This window comes from Fukomys damarensis, unplaced genomic scaffold (genome assembly GCF_012274545.1).
Source record: "Fukomys damarensis isolate Sample0158 unplaced genomic scaffold, DMR_v1.0_HiC HiC_scaffold_26, whole genome shotgun sequence".
NCBI classification, from domain to species: Eukaryota; Metazoa; Chordata; class Mammalia; order Rodentia; family Bathyergidae; genus Fukomys; species Fukomys damarensis.
The window spans coordinates 32,884,611-32,905,744 of NW_022900938.1; the positions used below are offsets into that span (position 1 = coordinate 32,884,611).

General features: G+C 33.8%; 1 protein-coding gene across 7 annotated transcripts in view; it reads right to left on the reverse strand.

Annotated features, from left to right (window-relative positions):
- Positions 1 to 1,717: 1,717 nt before the first annotated feature.
- Tank (TRAF family member associated NFKB activator) overlaps positions 1,718 to 21,134 on the reverse strand; it is an 83,928-nt gene continuing 64,511 nt past the window's right edge. For 4 of the 7 annotated variants that reach the window (XM_010606827.3, XM_033756311.1, XM_010606831.3 and 1 more), the window contains exons 5-8: positions 11,946 to 12,022; positions 11,257 to 11,372; positions 5,590 to 6,170; positions 1,718 to 2,155 (exon numbers count right to left, since the gene is read on the reverse strand). In XM_010606827.3, coding sequence (XP_010605129.1) covers positions 1,979 to 2,155; positions 5,590 to 6,170; positions 11,257 to 11,372; positions 11,946 to 12,022 — 951 coding nt within the window. In that variant the 3' untranslated portion in view covers positions 1,718 to 1,978. The remainder of the gene's footprint in view (positions 2,156 to 5,589; positions 6,171 to 11,256; positions 11,373 to 11,945; positions 12,023 to 21,134) is intronic. The other 3 variants (XM_010606832.3, XM_010606829.3, XM_010606830.3) reach the window with 2 other exon arrangements.

Sequence of the window (21,134 nt, forward strand, 5' to 3'; positions counted from 1 at the left end):
GGGGCAGGGGGGGGGGGGGGGGGGCTCCCGAGGACATTCACCTCCCACTTCTCAGGCATCCCGCTCACAACTGCCTCGCCTCGGCGGGGGCGTTTTTTTTCAGACTCAGCGTTTTGCGGGTGCAGCTTTTTTACCTGGGCGCTGTTCTTACCCGGACACGCTTAGCAGATGCCAAGAGGCAGCCCCTGCACGACTCTGTATGACACAAGAGGGTCAGACCGCAGGTGCCCAAATATTCCACCTTTCAAGCTGCAGCCAGCGCCGAGAGCACAGTGGCCTGGAAGGGTCTCCCTCTCTCAGAAGTTGGAGCTTGGAGTACCCCAGGTACCCCAAAGAGAATACAGTTCCTAATTCCTATTTAAAAGTTGTCAAGGTGGGAAAAGGATGAACTGGAGAAAAGGGGTCAGTGGCTCACTTTCCTTTTCTGGGCTGGTTTTCTTAGGTGGTTAGCAAACTAGTAGAAATCAAGTGTGCAAGAGGGACTCAATGAAAGGCAAGAGAAAATAATCCTCTTTCGAAAAATAGGTATGGTGGTATATTCTGGCTGGTACACACCAAGAAGTTTCAGCTTTAATTGTGTGCGTGTGTGTGTGTGTGTGTGTGTGTGTGAGAGAGAGAGAGAGAGAGAGAGAGAGAGAGAGAGAGAGAGAGAGACAGAGGGGGGAAGGGAGGAGCCTTGGATAATTGTCTAGGCATTCAGCCCCAATGGCAATGGAAAATGATGTACATGCCTCAGAACCCTTCACAGTGAATACCTAATAATCGCTATGTCACCTTGGTGAGGAAGATGTCAATGTGATGTGCTTGGCACCCTGAGAAGTCCAGGCACCACTCTCATTCTCCCACAAGTTAAGGCTGATCACTGCAGCACTGGGGCCTGTTCGAATTCCCCCATCCCAAACCCTCCGGTTCAAAACACTTACTTCATGAAGTCTTAAATTTCTGTTTGAGAGCTGCAAATCTGTTTATTTCCTAGAATGGAGGCCATGCCTCAGATCTTTTGAAAAATCAGGGTAAAAGAGAAATGTAAAAGGCAAGAATCATAAGGAAAATAAATGAAAGGGAAGTCTCATTTTGAACCAATTTTCAGTGCTTTGAATTTGGTGTCCTCTCTAACGGCTTCCAGTGGCCACCAATCAGGCTGCTAACGATGAATAACGAATTTCTCAACAAGAATGTCAATGTTCTAATCTAAATTAATAAATATGGATAGTCCTTACAGGGTTGTATATTTGTTCACATTAAAAGCTAATACTTTCGAAAATTTACTTCAAAAAATGATTTCAAAATTCAAAGTGACTTACTAATTACAATAAATGTTAGCAAATCAGGTCATCACTCTTTTTGTCAGGTTAATGGAAAGAAAACATGAATTTTACAAATGCCCTCCAAATGTGAATTATTTACCTCAGGAACAAAGAACACTAATGATCAAAATACAAGTAACTTAATATTTAATTCATTTCATCACGTATATACATAGTAAATATTAAAACCATATATATTATTAAAAAACCAAGTGTTTCAATAATTATCACTGGGCAACAAGTATCTTCAATTTGGTATTTATTTAGATGTTTATGTTACCTGCTATTGTCTATTATATACTTATAAACATTACCTATAGCATAAACTAATTTTTAGAATGAAAACAGAAATCCTATGAATATTTGACATCATCAAATTCATTAGGTCTCATTAGAAATCCAAGCAATAAGCTTAGATATTTTAAACAAATATGATTATACAGCTCCATTGAGTCACACATAATTTTGAGTAATATTGTAAACAAGAGTATAACATTAGATTTTTAAACAATGATCTTTTAAAAGGTAAAAGTTACAAAATAAGCTTAGAAAAAAATTAAATAACCATGACACTTCTATAAATGATCTTCAGTTTAGATTATGATCAAGTATTTATAGTATTACAAACCCCAAATCATAACACAGAACTTGATTATTTTCTTCAGTGTGTCTTAAGTCTCCCCATTAAAGTGTGAATTAAGATGCCGGAGGAAATCCCCCCTGGACGTAATGGATGGTGGGAAAACTGCTTGACAGAATTCACACACTCCAGGTATATGCAGTTCTGAGCCTGTGCCACTTAGTGCCATTAAGTCACTGTCTTGATTAGGAAAGGGCTTCCAAAGCAGCTGCAGGAAACAAAAACATCTTCTGTTACTTGTGCTTCAAGTCAACTTGTATTGAATTTAAAATTTAAATGTCTGAATGAGTTATAAGTGTTTATATATATGAAATTGCTTAATATGAAGGTAAGTTACTTTTCCATAGAATTTGAATGAGGATATTACTCAATTTTTTTCTCCATAAAGGGTACAACTAAACTGTGATTAAAAACATCACTGGTGCTAGGGGTATAGATCAGTGTAGAGTATTTGCCTAGCATGCACAAGGCCCTAGGTTTCATGGGGAGAAAGGGGAAGAAAGAAAAAATAATCACCAGAAACACACACTCCTGAGTTTTATCTTTACATATTTTAAGAATATTGTAGCTTTAGCTCCAGGAATTTTTAGTACTCAAGTTATCTTAACGGTAATAATTTTGGAACAACATTCAAGACTTCAGACATGTTTTTAAAATTTTACAATAGAAACCTTGAATTACAGGGGGCTTATTTAATACATGGTAAACTAGATTTGTTGTGTGGATGTACCTTAACCATAGTAATTTAAATTTTACTACTACTTATAAACAAACATATAATAAATAAATCATATATGAATCAGCATTTTGATTTTTAAAAAGTAAAAATTTAACACTACTAAATAGAGTCCATTGATCTGGTCTTTTTTATGGGGGGGGACACTGGTTTTTGAAAACTTACATATTTAAATTAATTCAATAAAAGCTAGTATCACATGCACACTTCTGACTTCTAACTTTGCTTCTATTATTTAATGTATAGTTTGGCTTTCATAGTCTTTCTGGTGCAGAAAACAATGAAATTGACCAAGAGCTGCCCAATTAATTACAGACAATCCTAACGTAATAGAACCACCTCCAATACAATCACCAGCAAATAAATGAAAAACTGCATGTTTTCTTTTTGATAACTACATTTATTGTTTTAAAAACTTTTAGAAGATTAACATTTAGTTTAATAGGTACTTGATAACATTGATTAGAAAATGACTTATTTTCTGAATTGAATAAACTAAGTTATTTAAAAAAATTTCTCCCTTACCTTGACATAGTTAAGTTACTCTGCTATAGCTAACTTCTGATATTTTAAGGAGAATCACTTTAAATCCTATTTAAAGATACTCCTTTATGTTCCTATTATTGCTGTGTTTTTAAATGAAATATAGCCTAATGCAGATCCACACAATTTTCATTCCCTTAACTTCTTTCTGGTTAACTAATCATTTACATAAATAGTATATCATTACTTGAATTATTTGGGTTTCATGATATTACTGTCTTCTTATAAACATTTTACTGGGTAGATGTGTACAATTGGAATAAAATTTAAGACATCAAAATATATTCATATATTTTTAGTATATAAGACATAGTTAACATGGACTCAATTCTTTTCATAAAAAGTGGCCATTCTGCCACAAAAATAGTAATATCTAAAATAAATGTTATGAAATTTGGGGCAAAATAACTGTTTTTAGAGAAGCTTTTCTTCCATAAAAGAGAAGTCAGAATTTTGAGTATATAAACAAAACCTAGAGTTAACTATATTCAAATATTACTGTTTCGAGTTTAAGCAAAAAAGTACTAATAAAAATTAATATGGTTATAAAGAGAAGATTACAGAAAATTTTTGCTAAGACCTATAGAATAACTATAGACTTATAGAAATTAACTTAGAAGCAATTTAGCTTGGTAAGCCAATATTCCACAGCTAATTTATCTTCAAAGTTCTTCACCATTAGGAGTGATTAATTCACATTTGATCGCTTGATAGACTTTAGTTGTATTTTAATAGCTGACTCAGCAAAAGAAACAAAATAAAATAAAAATAAGCCAATATATTTTAGTCTTTGCTATAATAACCGAATATGTAGAATAGGTACTTAGTAGTAATTAATGATATAAAGTAGCTTGTAATATGTAATCAAAATTTTATTGCTCTGTTACTGTTAACTCAAGAATTTTGTATTTAACGTATGACCTTTATTAACAGTAATATAGTAAAATGTTTCTAGAAACTCATTTTAAGAAAAATTCTTTCAATTGTAAAGTAACATGGCCTTCAAATCAAACTAATTTCTTTGCTTTTTCTGCCAAAATATCAATTATCTAACCTTATGCCCCATGTCGTATGACAGCTCAACACCAATTCTCCTGCATTTTTTAAGCTGAGTACTTTTCCATCAAGTTGTAATCGCATACCAGCTGTTTCCCTTGCTGCAGTACAGAAAGCAAATGTACAATGCAGGGTGCCATCTACTGAAACATGAATGCACAGACTAACTAGTAAAAGAACAAGCAAGAAATATGGGGAAAAAATAACAAGCATTAGAACTGATACAGTTCACAGCTCCACGGGAATTCTACTCGCAATAAATGAAATCGTGTAATTTGTTTCATTTAGTTAGAACTATAACTGAGGTTATGATGTACAGTAGGGTACAATGTAGAACTTAAGTTTATAATTAAGGCTCCTTAACAGCAATGCTTAGTTCTCCCCAATATTAAAAAATATAATACAACTTGACTATCGCCTTCTTTGCGTGCTGATTAAAAAGTCTGAGTACTTAAACTCAAAGGATATTAAGGTTTTTTTTAAGTATCTCAAAGCAAGGATAAAAAAGTATGCAAGCTATGTATTTATGTCTATGTTTACACAAATTCTGTTTATTGTGATAATTATATATTTTTCATTTGCCTTTAGGCATTAAACAACTTTTTTTTTTTTTTTTTTTTTTTTTTTAATAAGAATCAGTCTGTGATAAAACCTGAATCTACAAGGGAAGGTTGGTAGGAGTGGATTGGTAGGTTGTAAGTATCTTTCAATCATATGTTTAATGAGACTATTTAAGAAATATACTGGGCTACATGTTCAGTGCCAGATTAGCATCCCAAACCAAAACCCTACAGATCTACTTATTATATAACTGAGACTGTAATATAACTATTAACTGAAAGACAGTTCACTTTCTGAGAAATAGGAATATATGGTGAATTACTTATGGGAAACTGTTCAAGTGAAGGTAAGTATGCTATATACATATATGTATATACGTATGCTTTTAATTTTAAAAACATCATTGGTTTCAAATTTTGAAATTTAATAAAGAAACTGGTTATAATAGTGATGTTGAATAAGCAAGATTTTAACAGAGACCAAGAAAGTAATACTATGCTAGATATGGATAAGGCATACAAGAATTTAAAAATCTGTCATAAATTTTATAAGCTTAATCATATTTATATTTGTAAATTCCATGTCCTTTACAACAGGACTTCAACATTTTAGCAAAAAGCCTTAGCTTGTGCTAATGACTAATTTAAAAAGGGTATCCAGTGACCTAAAGGAGATGCTTATCTGTACATGTATGGCAAAATGTGTATTCACACATAATGAAATATTTGTTATTGCAAAACAGTTACCTGCTGTGGTCCTCGGATAGCTTTTCCTGGGGAATCCAGTGAGGGAAAAGGTGCATCAGATGGGTCCTGAAGTGGGAATGTATTTACATATAACGCATTATGGTCTCCAGGGGGCAAACACAAAGCTCTATCCAGAGTTGTCCTGATAAAATTGTTAACAAGATTTGAAGGTTTTGATTTGTCAGTTGTTTTAAGATTTTGTATAGCTGAAGCTATGGGATCAAGTCCCTGAATTTCAAATAAAATTTCCTCTGATTTAACAGCATTTCCTTGGTTGTCTCTGAGCTCTATTTTGAATTTGTCTGGACATGCTGCCTCACGTGTGGCAGGGCCAAGGATGTTCGGTCTCTCTGCGGTGCTATGTAGGAAAGTAGAGTCACTGTCCACAGGTGGAAACTTGACATTGAATTTAGAAAGTGATTCAAAAGAGGTGTCTTCCTCATCTTGACCCAGTCCTCTTGGTGTGACAGATGTAATGCATGGTGCAACTCTATTTATATCATCTTTAGCCTGAGGCTTAAATAGCGCTTCTTGTTTATCTGTTTTATCTGTACACTGTACAGGCACGGAGCACTGTGTTTCTGCAGGAAAAAGAACACAAAAGGGAAATAGTCACAGTGCAATACATTCTTTAAAATCTGTTCAGTCAGCTCTGGGCAGATGAGTATTATTTTTTCTTTAGAGGACAACTGGGATTTTCACATTTGCTACCATCTTACACAGGAATATTAGCATTCTCCAGCAGGTGAACCGGAATACAGCTTATGAGTCAAGATTTAACTACTTTCTCTTTTCCTAGGTCTTTTGCTTTAAACGCTGTATCTTGTTCATAGTTACACTGCTCTACACTTAAAAAAATTTGGCTTTTAGTGTATACATTTAAACATTTTGTCAGTAATGGAAGCTGCAACCGTGAGCTTGCTTAGATAAGTAGTTAAAAGGTAAAATCTTTACTAGATATATATTAGGTAATTTATTATTTACTATATGGATTAATATCAATGTGTAACTAAGCGTACTCCTAGTCAATTTAGCCACTGTCTACTCTCAGTAATCCATGTGAGAGAGTGGTAAAGCAGGTTGGAAAGAGGAAAATAATGAAGGCAAAACGATAAAATTTTATGAAAAAAAACCCCAACTACTGAATATACGATTTTCTTATATTTAAAAAAAAGGCCTCTGGGATTGGGGATGTAGCTCAGGGGTAGAGCACTTGCCCAGCAGGCAAGAGGCCCCTGACTGAGTTCAAGCCCTAAAATGTGAAAACAAAACAACAAACAAACATCTGTACACAAAAGGTACTTATCAAGCAAGTACCAGGACCTTCGTAGTTCATTTATCTGAAGGCACTTATCCAAGAATTCAGCTCTCTCACACAGTCAAAAGCTAGGAAGCAAGCATAACTTCTGTGGAGTCAGAATTAGACCTAAAAGGTCCATAGATATATGAATTTTGCTCCTATTCTCATTTTATATTTATTATAAAATAGGTCCTTAGCTCATAGTTTACTTGAAACAGCAAATTAAAAAAACATAGTTGTTAAAAGCAGATTTAAAAAAAAATTCAGTGCTGAAAGCATGGAGGAGGCAATAAAAACAAATATATAGATATAAGAACTCAGAAAATACTGCAGTCTAATGGGGGCCAATAGGAGTGATATTTTGCCATAAACAAACAAAAAACAATAATTTCCATGTTGACAGTCCTGAGAGTCTAGAAAAGCTAAATTATGTTCCACAGTGTCAACTGAAGGAGGCAGTGAAGTTGGTAACATATTTTTGTTCAGTAGCAAGTAGTAAAAAAAATTAAAATTAGCATCTTAAATAGATTGTTATTATCAAAGTGATATATTCATAAATGGAGACTTTGCCAAGGATGTAGGTTGAAGTAGACAGGTTAGCAGGCACCCAACACGTCAGTTGCTTTGATCTTTGGTGTCTCATGACACCCTTCTTTCTTTCGCCACCACACATTTCCAACATAAAATATCTTCTGTACAACGTGTAGTACAATGAGACTAACTTCTTCATTTAATCCTATTACATATCTACTGCCTCTCTTTAGTTCACACTATCCCCCTCTTACAGGATTATCACAACAGCCTTTGAACTGCTTCCATGCCTCTAAAGTTATCTCACATCCAATTTGTTTTCCACGTTGCAACTTTTCCTCCTACCATTCCTTCTCTGAGTAGTTTTTCTAAAGTTCAAATCTGGTCACGTTACTTTCTTAATAAAAGCTTTTCATGGCTCTCCAAAGCCTTTGGCCCTCATAAAAGTCACATAAAATTATTTGGAATTGGTCCCTGGCCACTTTTCCACACTCATCTTTCAGCATACTGGTTTTATTCCATACTCTAGCTATAAAGAACTTTGTATAGTTTCCCAAAAAACTACGTGCTTGTCTCTGGACCTTTGTATACGTACTGCCTAATATATCCCTTTCCACTTCTCTTTGCTAACTCTCATTTGTCCTTTATATCTTGATTTAGACATTAGTTTCTCTGGATGCCTCTCCTAGGACTGTTGGGTAACCTGAAGATCGAACAATCTGTGTTATAATTTCAAGCACACCTCTTTTTGTCCCATTAAAGTAGATTTTTTTGATGTCCTAAACTATGTTCTGTTAAGTATCCTGCCTAGTGCCTGGCACATAGTAGGCCTCCAATAAATGAATTCTGAATGGATCTGCATTTTCTTCAGAGTCTACGATAATAACCTACATTTATTAGATACCCTGTCTGTGACTAGGAGTGATACAGTAACTGAGATTCAGCTCAATTGTTTAGCTGGATTTCTTTGACCTCTGAGTTCTTAAAGTCCATTAGCTTTCAAGTAGTCATTTTTCCTGGCAGTAGACTTGAAGATGGCAAGACACTGTAGGAAACAGTAATCAAAATCTGTGACATGTGAGAAGGAGGAAAGCTTATCAAATGATCTTCACAAGAACAGGGTGAATGCTTTAGAATCTGGTGCTGCTGCTAATGGCAACAACTATTAACATTAATAGCACTCCCATGCACTGTTATAATTGTTGTATGAGCATGAATTCATTTAATATTCAGAATAATCCCTAGGTAGGTACTCTCATCCCACGTTAGACACGATTACTCCCAATTTATGTGTGAAGAAACTGGGACATGGAGAGGTTAATTCCAAGCTACACAGCTAGTGAGTGGTAGATCTGGCACTGGAACCCAGGAAGTCTAGCTCTAGAGTCTGTGCTCAGAACCATTATGCTAAATTGAACATGTTGGTTTCTATATATAGAGAGGAGTCCTCACATTGACAGAAATGTGCTTGGAATTACTTTCCTAGCAGTTGACCTATCCCCCTTGCAAAGAAAACATGGAAAAATGAAACAGCTGCAATAAAGCAGTTATTTTCTTTCAGCATGGCTAGCTGGCATACAACCTCAGCCTCATAAAAATAATTTCAGTTAATCTGATCACACTGTGATAGTAAATATCTATTAAAAGAAGATTTAAATCTAAGATTCCTAAAATTACTAGAAATTCAAGATTAGAAAATGAAATACTCAAGGTGCACAAAAATACTCGTCATCCTGACACCACACTGAGAAAAAAGATTAGGTGAGCAAATAGCTTTGTATTTGTTTCAAGAAAACTTATTTTTGCAAGGAAAAACAAAGAAGATGAGAAACAATTTTAGATGTCCAAATTTTAAGTACAAGCTATCCATTTAGCTATTTCTCACTTTTGTCATTGTGAATACTGACAAAAGAAAAGTACTTGATGGTGGTTTGTAACCCCTAATCCTATACTCTCTCTTAATCGTCAATGGAATGAGACCTTCCTTTTGGATCAAATACTGCTTTTCTCCTGAAGACATATTTTCTTAAACACACATTTCTATCTTTATCTCTTCTCAAGGCTATTGCCATATGTGGATGAATAGAAAAAAATACAGTAATAAAAAGGAAATGTATACTTCTACTAACTCAGCATTTTAAAATGAATTATATTTAGTTCTTTAAAAGTAAAAATCAAATTTTAATCACAAAATATGAATACTATTATATATAATCTGTGAAATAGTTTATATTTTTATTCAATGTAGCATACATACTTGGTAACCCTGAATAGGCATCTTTTTCCAAAATATTTTTTTCTTTCTTTCTTTTCCCTTTCATCTGCTACTGTCAGGGCATAATATTTGGTATTTTGATTTCTGTCTGGACAGAGCAAAATTTCACTGAAATCTGTAGTACAGCAGATCTACAATATTTCAAGGATAATATTCTATTACTTGTGACACAGTTCATATAAACCATAAGAATAATGTTAAGAAGCGGTTTTAGTAAGGAAGAAACTAAAGTTAAACACTCAGTGTTCTAGTTGACAGATAAATACTCAGGTTCAGACCTGTGCAATTTAAAAATGGTCAAAGTATTAAGCCATTGATAATGGGGTACTTCTCTGTGTAACAAAGGATGTATCACCATTACAATGTTTTGATAAGATGTTGATGTTCAAAAAGCATGCTTATGAATTCGAGGCTGTAGCTAGAATATTTGAAATAAAAATAATGTTTACTTCACACACAGCTAGTAACTTTACTCTGTAAAAATGATCAATTTTTAATGAAAATGACAATAAGTTAGATGGAGAAATTAAGTCTTTTGGGGGAAGGTACAGTAAGCAAGGGGAAGAAACAAATTATGCCTATCTACAAAGATTGTCTTATTTCTTTCTTGCATCATTGTATAACTTTACGAAAAACAAGGTGGTAGTTGCAAGAAGTGAATTTACACTATAAGGATTTTTAAACAGCTCAGATGTAAGAGCTGTAAGAAATGGAAAGTGATCTTTAAATAAAGGGGTGCTAGTCATCGTTGTTGCAATCTCTCAAGAGTGAAAGCTGTAAATCACACTGCTTGGGAATTATTTGCATACTACCTCAAATCACAAGGGTAAAGAATTTATCAACAGAAATGATCATTCACTTGTCTTTGGAGGTGCATGGCTGCCAGACTTAATCCCTGTCATTTTGCTATTAATATCTAACAACTGAAGCAAACACCAGGAAGCCTGAGATTTTAGGGAAGGGTTGAGCTTTTAAAAAACACTGCAACACATGTGAAATAGATGTTCCAAGTTGTATTTTATACCAAATTTGTATTTTGTGCCTCCAACAAAACTGATACTCAGGAAATATGCATGCTACATTTTTATTCTTGAATCAAATTATCAGAAACTAACCACAATATTCAATGACATTTCAGGCAGAAGGTAAAAGCAAACCTGATGTGATAATTTCATTTAACTCACATGATAGTGTTGCTTCAAGGTTACTTACTAACATATAATTTAATATTTAACATGACCCCCCAAAAGCAACCGAAAAGTCTGGGAGATAATATCCTATACTTATTTTGTAGTTTTTCAAGATGGGACTTCTCATTAAGTTGAATAGTAATTAGGTTTTTCAGGTCATTTTGATATGTATACTACCACATAGATGAAAAGAGAGAAAAAGCCATTAATTACATAATGCCTTACAGAATTTAAAATAGCACATACTATTCAAAAATGAGTGGGTGAGGGGCATGATGCAGATATTTAACAATATAAGCATTCAGAAATACTTTTATGTTCAAATAAATCAATTTCAACAAATAAAATAACTAAGTTAGATAAAATCTTACCAGTCGCAGTGTCTGGTATATTAAGTTTGCTTAAGTGGTCTTTTTGTGCTTTTGCAAGCATGCATACTCTATGAAATTCTTCTTTTAGATCCCAGAAAGTCTTCTCTAAATTATCCCTAAAAAAAAAAAAAAACCAATATTTTAAAATATAAGGCTATAACCAATCATTTAAAATTAGTAGGAAATGTCTCCCAAACAACTCTTAAAGTCTGAATAGCCAGGCAAAGGGTAAGTGATAAATTAAAAGTTCTAATATATAAATGTAGTACAGACTTGTATATCTACTTATTCATATATCACAGTGATGCTAGCTGTATTATTTTCACATTAAAAACTTTAATGCATTAATGTTTGTTCTCTAAAAACATAAATAGAATATTAACTACCAACTATGGTAAGGTTCACATTATGATTCACCCATAAAAATAATATAGCTTATCATATGTGGTCTATTGAAATAACTAAACTTTACAGAATTAGCTTTTAGATCCAGCTCTGCTATATTGTAACTGTATAACTTATTTAGGTCATTTTAATATGTAGGAGCTTTGGTTTGATCTCTTTTAGTTCTAAAAGAGGCAGCTCATTTTTTACAAGCCCTAAAATTGAAAAATATATAAACATAAAATACTGTATATTTCAATATTTGTAATCTAAGAGTCAGCAAAGAAAAAAGGATGCAAAACTACCTTTCATGGATTAAAGGAATGCCAGGACTCCTTGATGAAGTTTCTTTTCTAGGGAAAGAAATGTCTTGTCTTCTGACCTTAAAGACACAAAAGTGACTACACTATAAGTTGCTTCCAAACTCAAATAAGATTGGGTTAACAGAAAACGCAATGGAAAATTTGTCTTCTTTATTGAAAAACAAACTGAGTCAGTACAATACATTATATAATGTACAATATTTTTAAAGAAATGAGATCAAGGTTAAAGCAAAATGAAAATAGGACGTATGAAAATAAGAAGTATTTTTGCTAAATTTTCACTTACTATCTCCAGTCCTGATAATCAAGAAATTTCCCAAATTCAATTATTGGCCAAAATTGCTGCTCTGATCACCAATGATCTCATATGATCAGAAACTCAGGCAAAAATTATGCTAGATCTTTTAACATTCAGTAACTATGGTCTTTATATTTAAATAAATCATATTTGTCTTTTGTTATAGATGCTTTCTACAGAATGCAGCTGTAGTAAAGGAAAGAAAACCAAGCTACAGCTTCTTATTGTTTAACAAGTATTTAAATGTCTATCAAGATAATGCAATTCTGTATTGAAACTGCTTCAACACAAGTTCTTGCCTTTCACTCCCACCCTGTGGCTTTCAGTGGTATTACATGTATTCTGACATTTAAAAATCAACATTAAAGAAATGTTGGCAATAATCTATTCTAAGCTTCGGATTTTTAAACATTTTTGCTTATATCTAGAAAGCTTTGTGTATTTTCTGAAGCTATACATTGGAAAGTTCTTAGATATGAATTCCTAATATATTTTAATTCAGAATTCATCTCTGTAATTTTGCTTTTCAAGTTTCTTTTAATTTCTTAGTCTTATTTGTTCTTTAAAACAAAGACAATTTTACTTGTTTCTTAAAATTGATACGTTATTCGATTTATTTAATTTACTGATCTAATTTACATCTTTTATACATACTCTAAATATTCAGGGTATTATTTTGTAGTGGTTCAGAATTAGAAAATTGAAATTTTGGCAATGTGATTTTATGTACCATCAGATTGATGCAAATCAGATAATTTTGCTGCTGCATAATGTTTGTCTAACAGACATTTAGGCCATGTCTTATGTATTAAAAGTGCCTTACTGAGCTTTGTAAGGTGTCACAGCAGAGGACTTTTTCACAGTTTGTTTTTAAAAGTCATAGATGAAGTTTCTTTTTATTGTTCTGGGCAATTTATAGTCTTAATGCATTTTAGTGTAGACAAGGAAAAAAGGTAACATTTTTAAGCTACCCAGCCATTTAGGACATTACAACAAAACAAACTGTTAGAAAGATTCTATTATTAAACTATATCAACAAAATCAGAGAAGAGGTATATTAAAAGAAAAACACCTGATAATTTAATGATAAACAAATTATAAAACACATAATTACATTAAATTGAAAGACTTCCTTTTAAAAATTGTTACTAAAAATTCTCAATATATTATTTTTTAGGGGATTGAAAGAACCAAAATGTCCTCTGTAATTCTAGTCTAAAGCAAAATAGATTGCAGAAAGTGGTAAAGACAGTACCATAGTTTCTGATGTTTTGATTTTGACATAAACTAGGAATAACTGCTTCTGAGGTTAAAGAAGCATTTAAAACTAATGTGAATGCACAGAGTTTAAGGAAAAGAGGGGAAAATGATAAGCTTTTGTTTATCTTAGTAAATAAGTGGCGACAATTTCTGTGATATTTAGATCTGATAACTAGTGTGGGTGGATGTGTTTCAAAAAGGTTCTTTGGGTGGACTGGCAGCAGGTAAAGGGAAGACTCATTAAGGAATTTCTACAAAGTATCTAAACTAAGGTCTTGAACTTTGCAGTAAAGAATACAGCTTTGCTAACTCTTACTCTAATTTTTGTTCTTATTAGGAAAAATATTACTGGATATATTAAACAATATACTATACCTTCTATCATTTATGCCAAATAAATCTGTCAACATATTTGAAATGAAAATTCTGAGCCTCAGTGTCCAAGTAAAATTTTCTAGATGAAATCTCTTAAAATGTTAGTTGGGGGAAAAAAAAAAGGTAAACTTTCTGACAGATGTTCTGAAGCAGGGTTTAGATAGTATGAGTACTGCATGTTAATTATGATTTTTGATTGGCACAATTTATTGAAGACAATCATTTATTTTTCAAGGGACTTAGGATTAATATAGTGAATTGCAACTTCAACACTTTTCCCAGAAATTCAGACATTCTTTTCAATGCCAAATTATCTTACTTAAGATTACAGTTTGTGGAATATCCTAGAGAAAGGAGATCTTGCATTTTTTTTTTTTTTTTTTTTTTTTTTTTTTGGTACCAGGGATTGAACTCAGGACCTTGCACTTGTGAGGCAAGTGGTGGAACCACTGAGCTAAATCCCCGGCACAAAGGGGATCTTTTATTTTAGGAAGAAAAAGTTATTGTAATTTCAAATAAAAAGCAAGGGAATTTTGAACATTTTAGATTTTAAACATTCAACAAATGAATTTATTTTGAGGTACTAAGACTTAAAATACTTAACATCATAAACTGTTCCAAGTACTAGTTTGGAAGTGTGGAACTTGTGGACTGAATGCTGAAATAAGTTTTATATGTCATCTACTCTTCCAATATGGCTCTGGGTAAGTCATTCAACCAAACCCATTAAGATAAGCCCATCTGAAACAGTTGGAAGATATTGTAAACTGTTTCCTTAAATTTCCTCTTATGTGAATTGGCAGAATTTTAATTTAGTGTAGATGAAGCTTCTCATAAATGGGTATTTAATAAAAATATGTATGTTCAGTGATAGTTGAATATGCAATGATATTTAAGGAGAAAAAGAAGCTAATATCTCATTAGTTCAAAACCAGGTTTATTCTTTATGCAGAGACATTAGAAATTGGGCTGTGGATGCAGCTTAGTGATAAAGTTCATATCTAGTATGCATGAAGTCCTGGATTTGATCCCTAACAACACACACACACACACACACACACACACACACACACACACACACACAAATTTCTGTGTTGCTTTCCAGGATGTCTTAGTAATCGATCTTTCAAAGAAAGAAATGTATATTTTTCTGAACACTCGTCTTTGTTGTAGTTGGTACTGAAAGTGGAAGTATTTTATTCCTTTTATAAAATAATTTTTAAAAATACAGAAAGGAATGAAAAGTTTTCATTTGGAATTACATTTTTCTTACAAATTTGAACAATCAATATCAATAAAATCAGATTGATTTATGGAACTTTAAAGATAGTGACAACTCATTAATATAATGTAGATTCTCTCATATACACCGAAACGAAACTTCAAAAAGCTAATTTAATTTTATTATTTTTGCATTGCTGGGGATGGAATTCAGGGCCTACACAAGAACTCTACCAAAAGGCCAATTTTAAATAAGGGAGATAAGTTTTCAATGATACACATTTGAACTCTTGTAGCAATATCTATCAAATCAAAGAGGTCTCTGAAATTGCAGTTGAGATTCTTGAATGCAAAAGGAATTTTTTAGGTGGTTTAGTTAATTACGTGTAGTCAATATTTTATTTAGTTTTTGGGTGCTCAACAGAATTATACTTTCAAAACATAAAAGAAAGTATGCTCTTATTTTGAACAATGTAAACCAAGAAATTAGCCAACATAAAATGTGATGGACTGGTAAAGAGAATATAAATTGTGAAAAGCTTTAATAAAAATTTTGATAAAATTCATTAAAGAAAAGAGTAGAAAAAGACTGATGGTAAGGATTCACTTATCTTCTAGATTTTTTGAAACTTAAGAACAAAATGGCAAAGGACAAACTAAAGATGAATGTTTCCTTGACAGTTTTAGATATACAAAGACAAAAGACGTTATGGGGAAGTCAAGCACTGGATTTGGCTAAATTAAGAAGAAAGCGAAGAAAAAAGATTAAGGTAGAAAAAGGGACCAAAAAAAAAAAAAAACCCTTCAAAAACAGATCTGATGACAGTAAATATAAAAGAACAGTGAAATAAGTCTGAAGGCAAAAATAAAAAAATTGTATTTAATCTATAAGAATTTATGGACATGTGAAATCTGTTTCTTTCACCCTCATTAACATTCCTGAAAATCTAGCAAAGCAATGGGAACAAAATCCTAGGAGACTCGTCTGTTCTGCATGACGTGTGTGAGGCAAACCCACTGCCAGCATGGGAACAACTCCAGGGCAAAATGGGAACCATCCCAGAGTTCTGAAGGAAGTGGCAAGAAAATAAACAATATAAAAATAAAATTAAACACCTCAATTACTTCCAAGTTCTTTACAGGTTCTGGTTTAATGTAAAGCCCCCAAAATCTATCAATTCAATGCTACCATAAGGCATATATATTCTTTAACATTAATACTTTTCTAATATTTGTCTTTTAAGTCTTTCAATTTGTGTTAGGTACCTTCTGCATATATCTTTCTGATTTTTTCTTTTCTTTTAAAGACAATATCTTGATATGTAATTTAGCTGGGCTTGAACTCACTCTGTAACCCAGATTGGCCTCAAACTCATAGCAACCCTCTGGCTTCAGCCTCATAAATGCTGGGATTACAGTCATGTGCCACCACAGGGAGATTGAAACTATTAACTTAAGGGGTAGAAGTCTTTAACTGTGAGAATACTTTCTCATGGAAAGCAGAAACTACATAACTTACATATTTACATAAGGAAGTTTTCTCATACTTCCTTTATGCCATCCCCAAACACCACATGTTAAATAAACATATTTGGGGAAACTCCTTTTCTTTAATCATAAATGTAAAGTTAAGCCATCACATTGATGAACAGAAGATGTCTTCTTAAAAATAGCAATTTGCATGTATTAATTAACTTGATCCATATAATCTTATGTATTGAATACTTAAGATTATAAATTTGTGTGAAAACTTCAGCTTGCTTTAGAGAAATCAAGTAATTTGCCTAAAGCAGGAGATGCAGTAGCTGTGAATGGAAGGCAAACCTTTCGACCCCATCCTTTAATGACCCAGCCACAGTGCTCAGCTGCTAAGAGAAGCTAAGTGGTAGCTATCTAGCATGGTGAGAGAAATACTGAATGGTGACACTTACAAATTGTATCAAGGCAAAATAATTCTAAGGCCTGCCTGTCATACAATGAAATATACACAATATTTTTCACTGAGAAGTATTTATATGGTAAGTTTTGATGTTTAAATATTACCTGGGGTAGGTGGGTGGGTGGGGCTTTGTTATGACTTTTTTTTTTTGGTACTCAAGGATGTATAAATATAAGTTTACATCCAAAACACTTGATTTACTCAAGTTCTGCCAGATCCATCATCTGTCAATATAGGCAAGTTGTTATTAGTTTCTTGTTTAAAATCATAGTTTAAGTATTTCTCAAACTTGGTATAAAAGTTAAACATCTGACAAAGCATGACAACGGGATACCTTACTATTAATTCTGTACTCATTCAAAACCCTATCTCCTTTCCTGCCTCCCCAACGTTAGCAAACGACTGGACCACAGTTATAGGAGCTGATAAGATTTTTGATAATTTTAGTATCTGGATTATTTCAGGACTGGTATCTTTATCACATTTTCTGGGTTCTTCATATATTTAGTGCAATACCCTGAACATTGTGAATATCATGTTGTGGAGACACTACGTTACATGGTGCCAAAGAATGCTGGTATTTTTGTTTTTATAGCCAATTAACTCAAATGATTCCAAACTGTCACTTCAATGGAGAGCAGCATCTCAAATCTCAGTTCAGTCCTTTAAGCCTTAGTTATGAAGTACTTCAGTTAGTTAAGCTACCTTGGGGACAGCCAGAGATTTTGGGTGAGTTTAAATGCAGAACTTAGAGTTTTGCCTCTCTGCTTCTTCCTTCACTCTTTTGTGGCCATAGTTACTCTTGCTCTCGATCTCCTTCCTGGTTCTATTAGCCAGAAGACAAAGGTTTTCTGAAGGAATTTCAGTTTCTACTGGGCCTCCACTATAACTATGGCCATCATGAGGAGAAAACCATAGAAAATTGGAAATTCATTTCTTAGCCAATGACTTGATCCATACTTTTGACTAAACTCTAAAATATTCAGTTTGATCTTCAAGGCCTACAAGTGGTTGTTGTCTGAAATTTGTATCTGTAGAGGACTGATATGTTAGGTGCTCCCATCTCCTCCACAATGGGAGCTGCACTCCTAAAGTATAGTTTTTATTATTATTTTTTAATCCTTTCATTCTTTGAGATTTCAGATTTTCCAAAGATGTCTTATATATTAATATAATGGATTTCCTAAAGCTGTTCCTCCGCTTAATTTGGCACCTTAGTTTGTAGCATTTCATACAACTGACCAGCTCTTCCTTGAAACTTTTTGGCTACCAGAATAATATACAGTGGACCCTTGTGTTATGACTGGCTTGACATATGAACAACTTGGGTTATGACAGGAATTTTAGTTTTTAACTTAAAAATAAAGTCTTGAGTTATGACTCAAATGCTGGCCGACTATTCTTCCTGATGGTCTCAGATACAGATTTGACCCATAAAGAGTTCTGGAAGGAACATTACAACATCCTTTCCCGCGTGGGGTTATTTGAGAAAAAATCCTGGGCCAATGACTCACTAAGGGTGCTGAGATATGCCTGTATAAAGAAGAGAGACTTCGAAGGCTGTGTAGAGGAGCCTGAGTGTAACCTGAGTTACAACCAGATCTCCCGAATGAACTGAGTTCGTAAGTCAAGGGTCCACAGTAACACATCTCAAGTTTCTTTGATCTCTCTTCTTCCTAGTTCATAAATGTAAGCATTCTCTAACATTCAAAACCAAGTATGCTGCTCTTCCCTCATTACAGACCTTTCTTCAGTTACATCATTCATTTTTACCTCAACTGTACTCAATAGTCACCTCCTAATAATGTCTTTTACCTTCAGGCCTAGTCTTTCTTAATAGTCATTCTCAAATTTCAATTTGTCCAATTCATGCTCACTTCTTCTGGTGTCTTCTAGACCACTATATTTTATTTTATTTTTGCATAGAATCAAATTTTTGGTTTTTATTTTTATTAGTATGTTTGTAGTACATGATGATTAAAGTCCTTGTGTGGAGTTGGTACATGTATATAACACATCTTAACTCTTTTTTCATCTCCTTCCCCTCCGTCCTTCCTCTATCTCTTGATCCTTTTCCCATTTGAAAAAGATCTGTCTCTCTACTTTCCATTATCTATCTTGCATATATTTTTCTACAAATTATTCAAGTTGATCCTACTTTAGAGCAGAGTAGGGCTCCACTGGGAGTAAATACCATATTTTAAAATTTTTTAATTTTTTTTTCTCTGATACTGTGGATCAAACTCAGGACCTTGCACTTGCCAGTCAGGTGTGGTGCCACAGAGCTACATCCTGGCCTGCACATTTATTTTTAGATCCATAGACTACAAGTTTCAAAACATACATATCCATATAGCCAATTTTCCTTCAGAGCTAGCTCACACTGTATATTTTCTCTCTCTCTCTCTCTCTCTTTTTTTTTTTTTTTGCTTTTTGAGACAGGGCCTTGGCTTTGTAGTTCAGGCTGGCCCTGAACTTACTATGTAGCCCAGACTGGTTTCAAACTCATGGTGATCCTCCTGCCTCAGTCTCCCGAGTGCTGGGATTATAGGTGTGTGCCACCCCTGCCAGCTATTTTTTTTTTTTTTTTTTTTTTTTTTGGTACCAGCGATTGAACTCAGGACCTTGCACTTTTGAGGCAGGCAGCAGCACCACTGAACTAAATCCCTGGCCCTATATTTTCATTTTTAATATAAGGCTATTTTCCTTAGCATAAAACAAAATTTAGGGTAAAAGAAATCCTAAAGAAACTGAAATTAGGCTTTTCTGAAATAGGTAAGTATAGAATAAAACTGTACTTTAATAAATAAAATAAACCAACTTTATTTCCTTCATGCCAAAGGAATGGACATTTATCATAAAAGGAGAAAGGGGAGTTTTAGATTCAGCTTTATATAAAAATTATCACTTTGTGCTAAGTCAAGACAAGAAGAAAGAGCTGGGGGTGGGGATTAGGATTCTCAGGCTGGAGCACAAGGAAGATATAAGAGAGAATATTGAATTAGCAGCATAATGTTGGAGACCTACTGTGGCTGTTTGGCCACTTAGCAGGAAATACTGTCCAGATGATACAACTAGGGGATGCAGACAAGTTTGTGGCCCCTTGAGATACTATTATGACGAAATATAGAAGGAAACATGTTATCCTTAATGTTCAATAGTAAAAAGCGATTAAGGACAGAAGTAACAGTAGCTAAACCCATCAGATATTGAATTATTTAGGGATGACCCTGAGTTGGAAGGCAAAAATCGTACTACAACTGATAAACACCATGGGAAAAAGAAAACAAAAGATATCCATCTCAGAATTATTTTGTTTACTAAAGAGACTTATCAGGGAAGAAAAAAAATCTTAGGTCAATGATGTGGATTGTGTAAGAACTATTCTATACTTGTTCTACTGGACTTTAGGATGGAGATATATGTGTGTGTACACACAACATGAACAAAACTGTGTGGAAAGATGACTGGCAAAGAAAAAATCTTTTAGGGTAAAAGTTTCTACAACATAGCAAGTCTTCTTAAATACAGAATTCAGAGACTGTAAGCTATTAGGAGCAAATAAAAAAAGGTGGGCTTTCCTTTCTTCCGCCACCAAATTCTAGCAATGTCTTTGAGGGGATTAGAAATCCAATAAGAGGATATTAAAATACAATGTTGGTTGAAGGACTGGGTAGAGATCCTTTGGCTTTACAAAGCTATGTGGCTTTCTTTGACTTCAGATTCTACTTACATTCTTGTACTTTTAAAACTTATCTTACAGAGTACATAGTATATAGCATTTTACAGGTCTAGAGTTTTTTTGTACCAGGGATCAAACTTGGGTCCTTGCACTTGTGAGGCAGGCAGCAGAACCACTGAGCTAAATCCCCGGTTCTACAGGTCTAGAGTTTTGTGGAGCATACTAGAAGATGCATCAGGCAGATCCACGTTACTTTCCTTTTTTCTCTCTTTCTCCCTCTGAACCTCCCTCTCTCTTCTTTTGAGAGGTTGAGGATCAAATCTAGGGTCTTGTGCCTGCTAAGCAGGTGCTCTACCACAGAGCTACATCCCTAGCCCCACACTGCCAGTGATCTCA